The sequence below is a fragment of the Rhinolophus sinicus genome, linkage group LG04 (genome assembly GCF_036562045.2).
Source record: "Rhinolophus sinicus isolate RSC01 linkage group LG04, ASM3656204v1, whole genome shotgun sequence".
Lineage (NCBI taxonomy): Eukaryota > Metazoa > Chordata > Mammalia > Chiroptera > Rhinolophidae > Rhinolophus > Rhinolophus sinicus.
Genome location: NC_133754.1, coordinates 123,940,955 through 123,957,517, shown reverse-complemented (window position 1 = coordinate 123,957,517; position 16,563 = coordinate 123,940,955). Strand labels below are relative to the sequence as shown.

The 16,563-nt window shown below is 42.2% G+C and overlaps 1 protein-coding gene across 1 annotated transcript in view; it reads left to right on the top strand.

Annotated features, from left to right (window-relative positions):
• MTAP (methylthioadenosine phosphorylase) overlaps nt 1-15,857 on the top strand; it is a 49,998-nt gene extending 34,141 nt beyond the window's left edge. Inside the window, exons 6-8 of the mRNA XM_019715068.2 lie at nt 6,141-6,380; nt 10,120-10,242; nt 13,093-15,857. Coding sequence (XP_019570627.1) covers nt 6,141-6,380; nt 10,120-10,242; nt 13,093-13,131 — 402 coding nt within the window. The 3' untranslated portion in view covers nt 13,132-15,857. The remainder of the gene's footprint in view (nt 1-6,140; nt 6,381-10,119; nt 10,243-13,092) is intronic.
• The last annotated feature ends 706 nt before the right edge of the window (nt 15,858-16,563 follow it).

Below are 16,563 nucleotides of genomic sequence, written 5' to 3'. Positions count from 1 at the left end.
GCTAATTTTAACACCTGCATATGGATTCAGAAGATTCTTAGCTTTTATGTTCACCGCTGCATAACCATGTAAAACTAAGTTCCTTACAGTTCATAGCAAGGGCACCTCAACCTCATTCTGGTCTCAAAAAAAATCTACAATGTAAAGCTGGGGTTGCGGGAAGCCTTTTCAGATGTACCACTGCAGGTGCGTCCCCTCTGACTTCCGTCAAAGTGCCTTTTTTACTTGTGGATATAGTTATCAGCAGACTATATCAGAATATTGCTAATCTTTCCTCTGAAACACAGATATATCCACGTAATAAATTTGCTCTCCAGGGGAAACTAGATGTGTGTAAAATTCTTGTCTATTTCAAAATGGGGGCAGCTTGGGAAGAAACAGACTAGGGAGAGCGTATGCGTGTTGGTAGGAAATTTAAGATCCTATCCCAGGCAAAACGTAGTGACTTACAGTATTAAGCGTAGACAGAGGTGGAGGAAGTACTAGTGATGTATACAGAGCACATGTATATGTAGTGATGAGGTGACAGTTTCCAGTAATACAATTTGGCCTCCTTTAAGACCAGATTAATCCAGCTCTTATTAGTCTAGCCAAGCCAAGAATCCCCAAGTAAAACCTAAGAGTTCTGGGGAAGGCACTTTAAGAAAGTGGGGAATGACATCAAAACATGGCAGTGTGAGGGGTCCCGCCTTGATCTTTCCCCTTGAAGTTAAAACAAGTCGAACAGCTATAATTCAACAAAAGATTCCCTACGCAACACACAAGCACGCCTGAGAGATCTGTGCATTGAAACATCTGAGACTGGGTGAATCAGGGTAAATGGGAGGAGGGGAGGGAGAAGTACAGAGACAGGGCACTGACCAGAGCTCACTGCTGTCTCAGTAGAGGGGAGGACTGAGAGTGCAGGTGCACTCTGTGGCCCCAGCAGTTCTGCGTGAGTGCTCAGCGTATAAGTGAACAGCATATAATACAGCTGATTGGGGCAGACACCTGGGCAAAGACCCGAATGTAGAAGTGCTACAACTGCAGTCTAACAGCCCTCACAGCCAGGCTGAAAACAAAGGCACGGAGCCTGGCTGCCTCCCCCCACACCCTCCCAGTGTTAGTGGCAGGCCCCAGAAAAAAACTGTAGCAGTTCAGATTAAAGAGCAGAATATCTACAGCCCTGAGAACCGAAGAGACAGTTCCTGAGGGGCAGATGAACACTGTGGCTGATCCCAGTAACACGGGAGGAGATACAGGAGCAAGGCAGCTGTGGTCTGGCAGTCGCCATTATTCGGAGGAGAACAAAGCCACAAACACACCAGTGGCCTCTCCTAGCCCACGCCACCCCCAACCTTTCACGGATGATCCACTGGGGACAACCAGGGCTGCTAAGGTACACAGCTCTGCATCTGGCTGCAGGGACAGCACTGGGATTTCAGGGGCTCAGAACCCCATCACCCACCACATCTGCCATGGGCATGGTGCCCTGAGACAGGTGACCTAGGCACAGATGAGAAGCCCACCTCCTCAGGAAATCTCCCACCATGCAAGATGCCAGAACACGGAAAGAGAAAATAAAATGCTCTAGTGCTACCTACTGGAAGGCAAAAGAAAGGCCTCATCATATCAACCCGCTTCAGAATTCATTCCTGTAGATGCCCAGGAAAAGAAGGAATTCACCAATCACCATGAATAACTAAAGTGACAAAACAGCTCAGAAAGAAAATGAAAAATCTCCAGAAAATAATCTTAAAGACATGGAAATATGCGACTTAAATGACAGAATTCAAGATTGCAGTTCTGAAAAAATGAGTTACAAAAAAACTCAGGTAGGTAGTTTAATGAACTCAAACAAAGTCAGTGAACAAAATGAATACCAGAAACTGAAATTTTAAAAAATAACCAAATAGAAATTCTGGCACCGAAGAACTAAATAAAAGAAATGAAGAATGAAATAGTGAGCTTAGGAAATAGAGCTGACCAGATGGAGGAAAGAGTTAGTGATATTGAAGGTGGAATCTGGAAATGACACAGATGGGAGAAAAGAGAAGAGTTGAGAGTTGAGAGAAATGAAAGAACTATCTGACTCCATCAGAAAGAGCAATATAATAATGGGGGAAAGCAGTGCCTACTACATTCCAGGATTACACCAAAATTACATGTAAATTATAGAACAATCAACCTCAAGAATCATCTGAACACTAGCTGAACAGAACCCCTATAAGTACGTTAAAGATACAAGGAAGAGGCCACATCAAGATGGGTAGAAGGGATAGAGATGCGAAACATGCTGACCCCAAACCCATAAATAGTGGTTCAACACCTGGAGGGACACCTCAGTGGTGGAGGTCCCCCCAGCAGAGAGAGGGGTCCCACCACCACATGGGGCCCCCCAGCCCAGGGATCTTGTGCTGGGAAGAGGAGTTCCTACAACATCTCACAGTGAAAATCAGTAAGGTCTTTGTCTGCCCGTCCCAGTGAGATGGAAGGCAGCGCGAAACCCAAACACCCTCTTAAAGAGCCCCACACAGACACACTTGCAAACACTCACCTGGTCTCTGGTGGAGGAGCCGCAACTTGGGGCGCGCGAGAGACATACAGGGAAAAGACTGAGTTCTGTGGCTATGGGGCAAAAGCTAGAGGGATAGGAGCCATTAACCCTGTGTGGAGCCTGACTCACGTATAGCCTATAGTAGGGTGCTGTCTTTTCTACGTTGAACTCTCCTCCAAAGGACCAAATCTGAGACCACCTTGGTCTGGTGAAATCCATGCACATGCACCACCTTAGTGACGCCCTGGGTCCTCATTCTGCACAGCTGGTGTTACATCACTTGGGACACTTCAGCTGCTGAGCAGCCAGAACCACCCCCACAAGTTGTGGAGGCCTTTTATAGCAGCAGACAGCTCACAACAACCCAGGAACAGGTGGTGGGCAGTGACCCAGAACCTGCACTACAGCCTCTCATGGGCAGCTCTTGAGAGTTTGCGAGCCTGAGGTGAGTGGTGGCTGGCTGCTGTGTTCTCAGGGCGATTGGCAGAGTGGTCACAGGCCAGGCAGTGCCTCAAGGAGAGGGAAGACTGGCCGTGGTGTTCTCGGAGTGCTTTGCAAAGTGGTCACAGGCTGGGCACTGGTGCAAGACTTGAATCGGCATTAACTTTGTAAAAACCATCAGCCACGCCTCGTGACTCCCTGGGACACACCCCTCCCATGTAGGGCTGCATCACTGAGGGCACTGAATTCCAAGTCAAGTAGCCCAGCCCCTGCACCTAAGGAGGCTATTTCAACAGCTAAGCCTTACAGGCAGCCAGGAAGTGGCAGTAGCCCTATGGCGCCCTGGGCCTTTTGCTAAGCTGCCTCAGGCCCAGTACTGGTAGCATCCTGCCTCAGTGCACAGCAGGGCCACCCCCACATGCCTCCAGGTCCAGCACAGGCAGCAGCCAACCATTATACAGCTTTGTGGCTTTTAGCCACTAGCCATGGGCTGGTCACAGGCAAGGCAGACTGGCCTGTATGGAGACTCTCCTAAGAGACACCAGGAACAACACACCCTGAGGCCAGCCTCAGACCATACTAGAGCACAACCCGGTTAGTCCCACAAGCAGCACACCCAAAGGGTGGTCTAAACAGGCACAAGAGCCCACAGGGACAAATCCCCCTCTGAGGGGTGATACCCACACAACAGCTCATACACTGTGGGCATAGCCAATCCTCATAGCCAATCAGCCTGGGTGCCAACTCCACCCACTGATGTGCTAAAAGCAATCAAGGCTCACATACAGCAGAAGAACACACACTGCACACTCAAGGTACACTTCTGGAACACACAGGAGACTAGGGAGACTGAGCCATTGGACTATGAAGGACACACACTGCCTAAGGCCACCCAGCAAAGACAGAGAGACACGGGAAATCTACCTAATACATAGAAGCCAACACAGAGAGGCAGCCAGAATGAGGAAACAAAGAAACATGTCTCAAAAGAACAGGAGAAACCTCAGAAATTGAACTAAATGAAATGGTGGCAACCAACCTACCAAGGACAGTTTAAAACACTGTTTATAAGAATGCTTAAGGAACTTAGAATTTCAACAAGGGGATAGCAAGCATAAAGAAGGACATAGAAACCATAAAAAAAGAACCAATCAAAAATACATACAATATCTGAAATGAAGAATACACCAGAAGGAATCAACAAATTAGATGAAGTAGAGGATCAAATTAGCGATTTAGAACAGAAGGTAGTTGAAAACTCCCAATTGGAACAACAGAAAGAAAAAGGAATATTAAAAAATACAGATAGTTTTAGGGACCTGCGGGACAACGTCAAGCATAACAACAATCGAATCATAGGAGTCCAGAAGGAGAAAAGAAAAGAGCAAGGGGTTGAGAACCTATTTGAAGAAATAATAACTGAAAATTTCCTAACATGGCAAAGGAAATAGACATACAAGCCCAGGAAGTGCAGAGTTCCAAAGGAAATGACCCCAAAGAGGCCCACACCAAGACATACCATAATTAAAATGGCAAAGGTTGAAGACAGAGAGACTCCTAGAAGCAGCAAGAGAAAAACGACTAGTTACTTACAAGGGAGCAGCCAGTAAAATAAATCCTCACTTGACCTCATCGATAGATTCTTGGCAGTTTTGATTTTATGTGAAACAACCTAAAACAAAACAAATTTTATCATAGACTGATACAAACAAGAAGAAAGTTCCTGTGGCATATTTCTGGTCACAAAACATCACCAAACTTCTAAACAAAGACCCAAAACCCTTCTATTAAACATTTAAATAAATGCGAGCTATACATACATTTAAGAAAGGTGAATAAAAACAAGGAAGATGATTATTTTCTAACCTGCTTGTTCCAGTTCAGAGTCATAGGTGGTCAGAGCTTACCCGGTCAGCTCACGGCTCCAAGCTGGAACCCTGTGGCATATTTCTGGTCACGCTGGACAGGAGGACACCCTTCCGTCTCAGGGCACACTCATACACACCCACAGTCACTCAGACTGGGACAATTTAGATACAACAATTTAGATACAACCTATTGTCCCATCTTTGAGATGTGGGAAGAAACCTGAGTACCCGGAGAAAACCCATGCAGACATGTGGAGAACAGGCAAACTCCTCACAGACAGTGACCCTAACCAGGAGTTGATTGTTTTCTCATCAATTTTATAACGAACTGTTATTCGAGAACCGGCTGTATTGAATAATAGATAGAAGACCAGTTTAGCACTTATATAGTGTTTATGATGTGCCTGACACAGTTTTATGCTGTATATCCTTAGCTCATGTAATCCTCTCAATATTCTGTAATACAATTATTCCCATTTTACAGATGAGAAAACTAAGACAAAGGTTAAGTGAATTTTCAGCAATGCTTAAGTAAGTTAACAGTGAAGTTTAAAAGAGTAATTTTTTAATTAAAAAAAAATGTTGAAGCACAGGCTAAGGAAAAAACGAAATTAATAAATAATGTGCGTTATTAATTAGATACTGGAAAAAGTGATCAAACTTTTAAATAAGGTTTCTAAAACCCACGCATGGCCTTGCCACTAAAGGGATGCCAAGGTAAGTTTATCCCTGGACAGAAAAAGTCAGTGTGGCCCCATTCTGTTTTTACTGTATGTCCTTGGAGAGGCAACAGGTAGAAAACATTATGAAGAAATCACTTTCTAACCAAAAAAAGCTTTGAATAAAAGTCTTCAGATTTTGTATAGAAGAGCAACGAGAATGAATTTCTCAGGAGCTTGGAAACAGTTCTTAGCACATCTCTCTGAGATGTGAATGAGGAGCAGCACCTCAGCTGAGCCTTGGAGGTTAAGCCTCAGATCAGTGTTCCCAGCCCAACTTAGTCTCTTCAAGCTGTTAAGAAGTAAATGAGCTTAAAGCATGTAAATCAATTCCTGGTGCTTAGGCAAAAGCTCACTGTTTGCTCTTGTAGCTGTGAGCTGTATGTGCAGGGGGTGGGGAAACGGTATGGAATTGGGTCTGGGAAACTGGGATCTCCCAGGTTCTCCGCGAGCCTGCAACTGCTAGGCTTTTACAGTAAAGATCTTTAATCAACTTGTTAAACGTCAGGAAAAAAATAAAATAGTCAGCTGTACTTAGGTTTCTATGTTTTGAGTTTATGGTTCCTTCTTTTCTAGGTCCTCATAGAGACTGCTAAGAAGCTAGGACTCCGGTGCCACTCAAAGGGAACCATGCTCACAATCGAAGGGCCTCGCTTTAGTTCACGGTCAGAAAGTATCATGTTCCGCACCTGGGGGGCAGATGTTATCAACATGACCACAATTCCAGAGGTGGTTCTTGCTAAAGAGGCTGGGCTTTGCTATGCAAGTATCGCCATGGCAACAGATTATGATTGCTGGAAGGAGCACGAGGAAGCGGTAGGTGGAATTCTCTTCTGATCTTGTATGGCCTGAGTTTCCCGGTGCCATGAGCACCATTAAGAGAGGATCGTAACCATTTGTTTCTATTGCATTCGTTCCAGAAAGTGCCTTTCTACCAGGTTTTAAAGTCAGCTTTTACTACATTGTCATTAGGTATTACCAGATATTTTCTATAGAAGCAAGATCTTCCCAGGAAAGGAAAAGACTTTTCCAAGGATCATCAGTGAACAGTACATTGTAGCCATATAGGTGTGTTGCTAATCATGTTGAGACTTGGGCCTTATTTTAATGATAAAGGTGTCTTTTGGTTATAATTTCCTTGTGCTGTGTTAGTGTTTATGTGTTTTTCAAAGGGAAGAACTTAATATTTCTTACCTCTCCCTGGTAAGTGAACTCTATATTCACATCTGTCTGTTTAACCCATTGTGACTGGAGACCATGCTTGGTGTAGGAGTATGACAGCAGACAGACAAGTTTGTAAGGAGCCAACATTCCGGGTTCTTTGGCGGGGGTGGGGGGGCGGGGGGGTTTGAGATTAAGCAAACCAACGTGAGAAAGCTCGGGACTGTAAAGAAACAGTGTAGTGAGGAGTACATTTCCAGTTGACCCAACTGAATATTTATAGTCTGGGAAGCCTTAAGTGTGATGGGAAAGATGGGCATGCTTCAGAGGAGGGAGTGAAGGAGGCAGAGCCTTGGAGACCCTGTAAGTATTACAGATGGGAGGTCAATGAGGAGTTTTAGGCAGCACTGTCCAACTACTATTTGAGGGTGCTGGACTACTGAGGTCAGGCTTCCAAAACATGTACTTTCATTGTGGAAAACTTCGAATATCTGCAAAAATATGGTCTAGTATAATGAACCCTAGTTACCCATCCATCATCCAGCCTTCCACAGTTACCAGCCGTGGCCAACTTTGTGTCATATATATGCCCCTACCCATTTCCCTCTCCCTGGCCCTCATTATTTTAAAGTAAATATTTTTACTAAAAGCCCTCTTTTTCTTTTAAATAAAATAATAAAAAAAACCACAAGAACATTATTGTATCAAAAAATATTGATATTCCTTTACATAATCAAAATATTCAGACTGTTCACATTTTCCCTTTTGTCTCATCATTTTCAACTGTTCAAATCAGGGTCCCTTATAATTCACCCATTGCATTTGAATAATGTGTTTCTTAAGTCTCTTTTAAGCTCATATTCCCCCCCTCTCTCTTCATTCTTTATATTTTCCTTGAAGAAACCAGATCATTTGTCTATTTTAAAATAGAGAAAGGGACGAAACTACAGTGGAGGAATTTTGAAATAAGGAAAATGTGTAGGGGTAGGATATCATTTCTGTCAGTGCATCGATGTATACGAGTTTGGGTCGTAGATGAACAAGGTTCTTTGTTTGGCATGAATGCCTTACCTTGACTCCTCAGTGTAATAAACTATGAGGATGCTTTCCATGTAAGAGATTTATAAATCCTGTTATAACACAATCCCGGACTTGGCAGCTTTGGTCACCTAAGGGACAGCTAGCTCAGCCTCTGCCACTTTGTGAGAACAGATTGTTTCTTGCCTGTGACTTTCTGCTCAGTTTCATTACATTTCTCTGCAGAGCTAACGGTCCTTCCCTTTAGTGGGCTATGTGAGGTTTTGAAATCAGTCAGTTGGAGCTACTTCAGTTAAAAGTAAAGAAACTACGTTCTGTGTAAGTGGTAAGGCATGAAGACAATGGTAGATGCCACAAGAAAGGTATAATAAAGAGGCCAGAGAATGGCTGGTGTTTGAGGACACTGGAGTACTGAGGTCAGGCTTCCAAAACAAATATTTTCATTGTGGAAAACTTCGGACATCTGCATAAGTAGAGTCTAGTATAATGAACCCCATTTATTCACTACCTAGCTTTCCACAGTTATCCGCCATGGCCCGCTTTGTGTTATATCTATGTCCCTTCCCACGTCATTATTAATCATCTCATCCAGCCGTGTGTATCATTGTGCTTCACACCAGATGTGCAGCCTGGCGTGATAAAAACGTTTTAGAGTTGCCAAACCCACGTTCAGGTTTCTGTTCCTCCGTTTACCTGTGCTACTGGGCATGTTATTTAACAAGTTACTCTTCTGTAGGATGGAGCCAGGGCTTGCGGGTGAGTGAGCAGTGTGAGTTGTTCAGTTACACTTCTGATATTGCTGGATGACTGGGAGAATTAAGCCCAATGACATACGTAGTGCTAGCTCCTAGTAGGAGGGTGGTCATCAAATGGTACAAATGACAGAGTTGGGTGGAAAGATGAAAAAAAAAAAATTTGTGAAGAAGGAAACTTTTGAGGTTTGAGCTGGACCTTGAACAGAGGTAGATTTGATTGTGAGGTTAGTAGAAAGGCATTTGGGTAGAGTCCAATAGCAGGAACAAAGAGAAGAGCAAGAGGTCAGAGTCTCTATAGAAATATCAGGCACAGGAAAAGAGTAAATATAAGGTAAATCTCTTGGATGTTTGACCCTACATTCAAAGACTTCGCTTAAAATGTACCTGTATCTGGCATGTACCCGGCTGGTCACTGTTTTGTGTTCCCACAGTAATGGGACTCCCTCTGCTACGGTATTTAGAATTTTTTCTAAATACATCTTGGTGTTTGTGGGAGGGGTCTGGTCTTTATAGTCCAGGAAATTGAATGAAAGGTGTAATCATTGTGTCCCGGAGTCTTGGATTTCTTCTAAGTATAGTGAAGCATGACAAGTACTCTACCTCTGGTCATCCGTTTTATATTCACAACTTTTTCCACCTTTTCTTTATACAGCAATTTTAGTTATATACAAAAGTAGACAATAATACGAACTTCCGTGAGTCCAACATCCAGCTTCAACCATTATCATATCAACGTACAGCCATTATATTTCATCTATTCTCTGATCCATAACTTTATCCAGAAACATTAGGCGATTTTTAACATAACCACATTGTCGTTGTCACATTCCAACAATAATTCCGTAATATACCCAAGCAAATTTCATTTTCTAATTATCTCCAATATCAAATGATTTTTTTCTTCCACATTTTCTAAAAAGAAACCAAGTCATTTGACTGTACAGTTCCCCACAGTCTGCATTGCAGAAATCATCTCAGGGTAGTTCTCTGTCCTTTGTATTGTATTTTCTGTAAATTGGCAGCTGGATCTAGAGATTTGATCAGATTCAGGTGTCATAAGAAGTGTTTTGCTTTTCCATTAGGAAAGTGGGTTGTTTATTTGGTTTGGGGTTGTTGTGTTTTGTTTTGTGATGTTAGCAGCCCCATCCCTTAATTCATTGGGAGCTCTGAAAAGAGAAAATGGTGAAACTTTGATTCCATCATTTTTCTTTATTTATTAGCTGGAAGATTTCTCTAAAGAGAAGTGTGTTTGTCTTCTGACTGGTTGGTTTTCCAGTGTAGTTTTCAGACTGGAATCCATTCTATGGACATGGGGAGAATAGCCACAGCTTTCTAGACCATACTCGAACACATTACACATCTGAGATAGTTTCTCAGACACCATGTTGAAAGTCAGTGGTGCTACTCAGAGATGTCATTGGGTTTCTCCAAGACCTACCCCCTGGGGCCAAGACCATCTTGATAAATGTAGAACTTGAGCCCAGGGGATTGAAGCTGGAGTAAACTGACTCCACAGATCAGCTAGGAGCTCAGGAAAATGTTCCATGAAAAGCTGTGGAGTTTTTCATTGCTGGTAACATTCTGTGCTGTTGTTTCTCTAGGTTTCGGTGGACCGGGTTTTAAAGACCCTGAAAGAAAATGCCAATAAAGCCAAAAGTTTACTCCTCACTACCATACCTCAGATAGGGTCCATGGAATGGTCAGAAACCCTCCATAACCTGAAGGTAAGTATGCTTAGCCATCTGCAGGCAGACACTTCCATAGATCCTCAGCTGCCTTTCCTCTTTGATTTCACCTTTGGTCCATCTCCTTATGCATTTTGTACTAGCCTAGATGTTTCCTACAAGATTTCGTGCCATGTACTACCATAGTAATCACGTGAAATTGGGTCCTCCTATCTGGCTGGTAATGCAAGATCAGTGGAAGTTGAGGTAGGGAGTTTTATTATCTAAGTTACCAGCTTCTTGACATTGTTCTGTTCTGCAGAGTATCTCTTAAGTCTTGTTTCAGAAGATGGCTTTTGCTTGTTCTGCACGTGGCCTATATTGCTGACAAAGCTGTTTTCTCTTTGGCAGATCCATGCAAAGTGTTGGCAGCCTTTAAAGCTAAAACTGACACAGCAACACCAAAATGGTGCCAGGGAACATCTACTTACCGTTAATGCCGCATCAAACTAAGACAGTAATTATTGACAAACATCAGATGGGTTGCACATTGGTAGCTTTTCAACTCTAGTATTAATTCCCAGAATATAACTTAAGAATATAACTTAAGCTGACTGCCACACTCAGAGGTGCATGATTTTTATTTGGGCATTTTGTAACTCTCTTGGTATTAGGATGGAGTTGCCTCAAATTGATTAGATACTACATTCACCCACTGTCCAATGAGGGTAGCCAGTATATTCTGAGGTCTCACCTAGGACATGCCTATACTCTTGGGTCTTATGGCAGTAGCTGAGAGTGTGTGAAAGGTTAATATAAGCCCTCCCTGCCCGAATTATCATCTAGGAGCCCTGGAATGAGAGCCACAATTTTAGTCTGATGAGGACAAAATCTGATAGTAAATGATTGACAACCCCTGCCCATAGAGGAGCCAGGATTTATGTTTTCCAATTTACATGGTATAAATGCTCCAGCATGGCTGATTTCAAGCTGCCTACACAAAGCCACTGGTAAGTTAGGATGTGGTACACATAGTTGGTTGTTGCAGGCTGCTTAAACCAGGCTCCCACATGCCACTCCAACTAAGGTGCCTCTCAGCCTTTAGAACTGGGAGGGTTGGAAATATGGGAATTCATAATCTACCTTCCCTGCTAGACTTTTAAGTCCATAAGGAGCAAGAAACACATCTGTTGGTTTCAACCTGTAGACAGACCTATGAGATAGGTCTTTAATGAATAAATAATAGCCCGCTTTTCTCAAGAAGCGTTTCATCATAATTGAAATACAGGAAGTCCTTATCATTATGAAGAAAAGGGGAACAGAAAATAAATGCTAAGAATGGGGGAACGTCACTTTAGAAATGACTACATTCAGCTGAATGTAATGAGATTAATGCAGTAGAGTGGCATACCTTTAGCTTCTTTAAATAAACACACTCGATGGGGAATGTGACTCATACTTTTTTTTTTTAACAGCTACCATTTATTCTGTGTCTACTTTGAGCCAGGTCTAGTTGGGCAGGCTTATTTTCCTTGCCTTACAGAGGTCACACAGCGACCTAGAACCTGTGTGTCGGAGCAGGTGCTCAGGGAAATAGCCAGTTCCCATGGCCCATAGGACCCAGGATTTAAACCCACATCAGTGACACTGCCAGGCGTGGGGGCCGCCATAGGGGCCTTTATAAACAAGAATTAGAAAAAGATGTATCCTCTGAGTGGGCAAAGCCCACAGCCCCAAGCCAGAGTGCAGGGAGTGAGTTTCAGCCCCCATTATATACTTTTTGAGGTGTTCTGTGCAGGGCACAAACCACGAAACAGTCCATGGTGGCCCCTCAAACCTCTGTGCTGTATCGCCCCCCTTGGTGACTCATACTTTTGCTGCTGCTAAGGTTACTTTTACCTTAAGACAAGACATGATGGGTTAGATCTTTTTGTTGTTGTTTTTTTAGGTTTCCCAGCTGACCCCATTTTGATCATAGTTTCTTGAAGATAGTTTGTCAAATAGTAAATTTATTATTTCAGCTTCATTTTCAAGTAAAAATGCTGGATGTTAGAAATCAGTGTTCTCCTCTCCTTCTTTGAAGCTGCTGAAAGTATGTGTAAATTTGTGTAGTTTTCTATGTATACATTTTTAAAAGGGTTAATATGTGTGGCTTTTATCAGATTCTCAAAGGGATAGATGACCTAAAGACAGAAAATGAAGAATTGCTGCTCTAGACAAAATTGAGACTCATGGCCTTCCTTCATAGCATTAAGGAACACCTTACAATAATTCTTATTCTGGGGTAGTATTTTTCAGTCATCTCAGCACTGAAATGTGTATTCTTCATTCACTCAGAAATGTGTACCATTCATTCACTCAAAAATTCATTTCAGAAACAGTGAGTGTCCACTATATGTCAAGCGGAGATACATAAGACTTGCAAAGATACATAAGACGTGCTGCCATGAAGAAAACCCTATTCTGTTTGCAGATACTAACATATCAAAAGTTCAATGATTTTTTTTAACGGGATAAAGTATAAAATGCAGGTTGCATAAGCAAAAATTTGGGCAGTGAGTTGGTGTATAAAAAGTGTCCTAGTGGATGTAAAAGGGCGTGGAGATAAGGGAGAATCAGAGCAGTCCTCTGAGATAAGCATTATGAACTTCACTTTATAGGAAAGAAGAGTGAGTTAAGAGTTATGCAGAAAATCCCATATCTAGTTAGTGATTTTTACATTGGTACACATGAGAATTTACTTTTAAGTTTATTAAAAGTGGATGCACCATAAGTCCTCACTCTATAAAACCAAAAAAAAACAAAAACGGCTTTTAACAGCATTGCAGATGATTATGAGGCAGGAAAGTCACTGCTTACAGTGAGATCTTAGTTAATTGTGATCTGTGCCTACTTCCTTTTTTTTTTCAGAATATGGCCCAGTTTTCTGTTTTATTACCAAGACATTAAAATCATAGGGCTTCTCAGAAGACAAGAGAATTTTCCAATTGTACTCATTTGGGGAATTCTCACTTAATTTGAAGAAACATGGAAAAGCTTTCATGCCCTCCTTGCCTGCTAAAGAAGAAGAACATGTGGTTAGACGACATTGCCAAGGTGAAAGATACCTTCTGAAAGACATGGACTGCTTCAGAAAACAGGGAAGGCAAATGAGCAGTAAGCATGTGGAAAAATTCCTGCACTTTAGAAAAAAGACAAGATACCATTTGCCCTTCCCTCATTACATTCCTAACAATAAAGGTTGGGAGGTAACATCCAGCTTCCTATATTGCCAAGGAGTATGAAGACGAAATGGGAATCTTAGGCTATTTATTGGTGTCACTGTAAATTGGTACAATCTTTCTGGAGGGCAAATGTATCAAAAGGCTTAAAAATACTTACACCCTTTGTTCAGGTTACTCTACTCCTAGGAATTTATCTTTAAAAAATTAGGGACATCATAAAAATGGCAGTGTAAGATGAGCCTCTTGAAATCTCCCCTGGAATTTACAATAACTTAAACAACTATAACTCCACAAAGTACTCCCTGCACAGCAGACAGGCAAGACTAAAGGGCACACTACTGAAATCATCTAAAGGTGGGCAAATTGCGCCAGCAGGGGAGGAGGGAAGGGAGAATTGCAGAAACGGGGGCGCAGGACACAGACCTAACTCGGTGGTCCGAGCTTGCTGCATTCCGGAACTACCGCAGCTGTAGGAGAGGGAAGAACTCAGACTGCTAGGGCTCCGCTTATGGCCCACAGGGCTGAGGGGGCAGCATGTAACATGGCTGAACCCAACGCTCATGGCAGAGACCTCAGAGAAAAGATTGAGGGAAAAGGCTGAAAACAGTGGTTTAAGCCCTCACTGTAGAGCAGAGAACGGAAGCCTTAGGCACAGAGACTAGCCGCCCCATCCCTACCCTCCCAGAGCTCGCTCCGCCCCCTCCTTCCCAGTGCTAGAAGCGGAACAGTAGCAGTGTCACATCAAAAGAACAGAGTATTTGCAATTCTGAAAACTGGTCTGCAGACACAGACTTGCAGCCAAACTAGTTCTGGCAAAGGGGAGGGAACCATGGAAGCAGGACTGGCAGTGGTGGTGGTTGCTGCCATTGTTCTGGGTCACCTCTCACAACCCACCCTGCCCCGTCCCCACCTATCTGGGCAGATCCCTGCAGTGGTAAACAGAGCTGCTGGGGCTCTGAATCTGGTGCAGGAAGAGCGTTGGAACTTCACCAGCTCTCCACATTCCCCCACAGAGGCGGTACCCTATGACCCAGGCAAACTGTTCACAAAGAAGAAGCCCGCCTTCCAGGGAATCCCCCCATTGTGTGAGAAGCCAGAATAGTGCAGAGAAAATACAACACTACCGTGTGAGAGAGAATAAAATGCTGTAGTTGGAGAGAAAATAAAACATTCTACCAACACATACTAGAAAACAAAAGAAGGACCTCTTCCTATCAACCTGTTGCAGAACCCACTTCTGTAGATGTCTAGGAAGAGAAATAAATCAGTAATTGCCATGAATAACAAAGGTAACAAGACAGCCCAGAAAGAAAATGAAAAGTCTCCAGAAAATGAACTTAAAGACATAGAAATAAGTGACTTAAATGACAGAATTCAAGATTGCAGTTCTTAAAAAACGCAACGAGATGCAAGAAAACAGGCAGTTTAATGAACTCAGAAACACAAAGAACAAAATGAACATTTTACCAAAGAGATTGAAATTTTATAAAAGAACCAAATGGAATTTCTGGAGATTAAGAATTCAGTAAAAGAAATGAAGAATGAAATAGCCAGCTTAGGTAGTAGAGTTGACCAGATGGAGGAAAGAATCAGTGACATCGAAGATAGAAATCTGGAAATTACACAGATGGAAAAAGAGACTTGAGACTTAAATGAAAGAACTCTACAAGAACTTTCTGACTCCATCAGAAAGAGCAATATAAGAATAATGGGCATACCAAAAGGAGAAGAAAGAGAAAAGGGAATGGAGAGTATATTCGAACAAATAGTCAACGAGAACATCCCAAACTTGTGGAAAAAACTGGATCCCTGAATCCAAGAATCCAAATAGAACACCTAATTACCTCAATACCAATAGGCCTTCTCCAAGGCACATTGTATTGAAGCTGTCAAAAATTAATGACAAAGACTCCTCAAGACAGCCAGGGAAAAGAAGACGGTAATCTACAAAGGAAAGCCCATTAGATTATCATGATTTTTCAGCAGAAACTCTACAAGCCAGGAGGGAGTGGAATCAAATATTCAAACTATTGAAAGAGAGAAATTATGTGCCAAGAATAATATATCCAGCAAAGATATCCTTTAGGTATGAAGGAGGAATAAAGACCTTTCCAGACATACAGAAGCTGAGGGAATTTTCTAACACACGACTGGCACTACAAGAAATACTGAAGGAGGCTATTCGACCAGCATAAATAGGGATGATTTGTGACAACCAAAACATAAAAGGGGGGAGAGTAAAGGCCTGAACCGGAATATGGGAATGGAGAAAGTAAGCAGCATGAAGAAGCTGGAATACTCTAAATATGAAACTTTCTTTTACAAAAAGAAATGTAATGGTAACCACTCAAAAAAAAATCCAGAACTGAAATATATAATGTAATAAAAGAAGAAACAAAGGGAAAAATCATAGAATACCACCACACAGAAATAATAGACAAAAACAAAAAAGCAGAGAAACAATGGAGACAAAGTCTTAACCAGAAAACCAAAGCTAGAATGGTAGGCAATCTTCATATATCAGTAATCACCCTAAATGTAAATGGACTTAACTCACCAATAAAAAGGCAGAGTAGCAGTTTGGTCAAAAAGCTAAACCCAACCATAGGCTGCCTCCAAGAGACACATCTCACCTACAAGGACATAGACTCAAAGTGAAAGGGTGGAAATTGATACTCCAAGCTAATGGTGTCCGGAGAAAATCAGGTGCAGCCATACTGATATCAGATGAAACAGATTTCAGGGTAAAAAAGATAACGAGACAAAGATGGACATTTCATAACGGTAAAGAGGACTGTACAACAAGAAGACATAGCAGTCACCAATATTTATGCCCCCCAATCAGGGAGCAGACAGACACCAATGGAATAGAATGAGAACCCAGAAATAAACCTACATAAATATGACAGATAATTTTTGACAAAGAAGCAAAAAACATACAATGGAGAAAAGACAGCCTCTTCAATAAATGGTGCTGGGAGAATTGGAAAGCCATGTGCAAAACAGTGAAACTGGACTCCTATCTGTCACCATGTGCTAAAATTAATTCAAAATGGATCAAAGACCTAAGCATAAGATCTGAAACAATAAACTGCATGGAAAAAAAACATATTTACTAATCTTACGAATTTTGGGTTCAAAGAGCATTTTATGAATT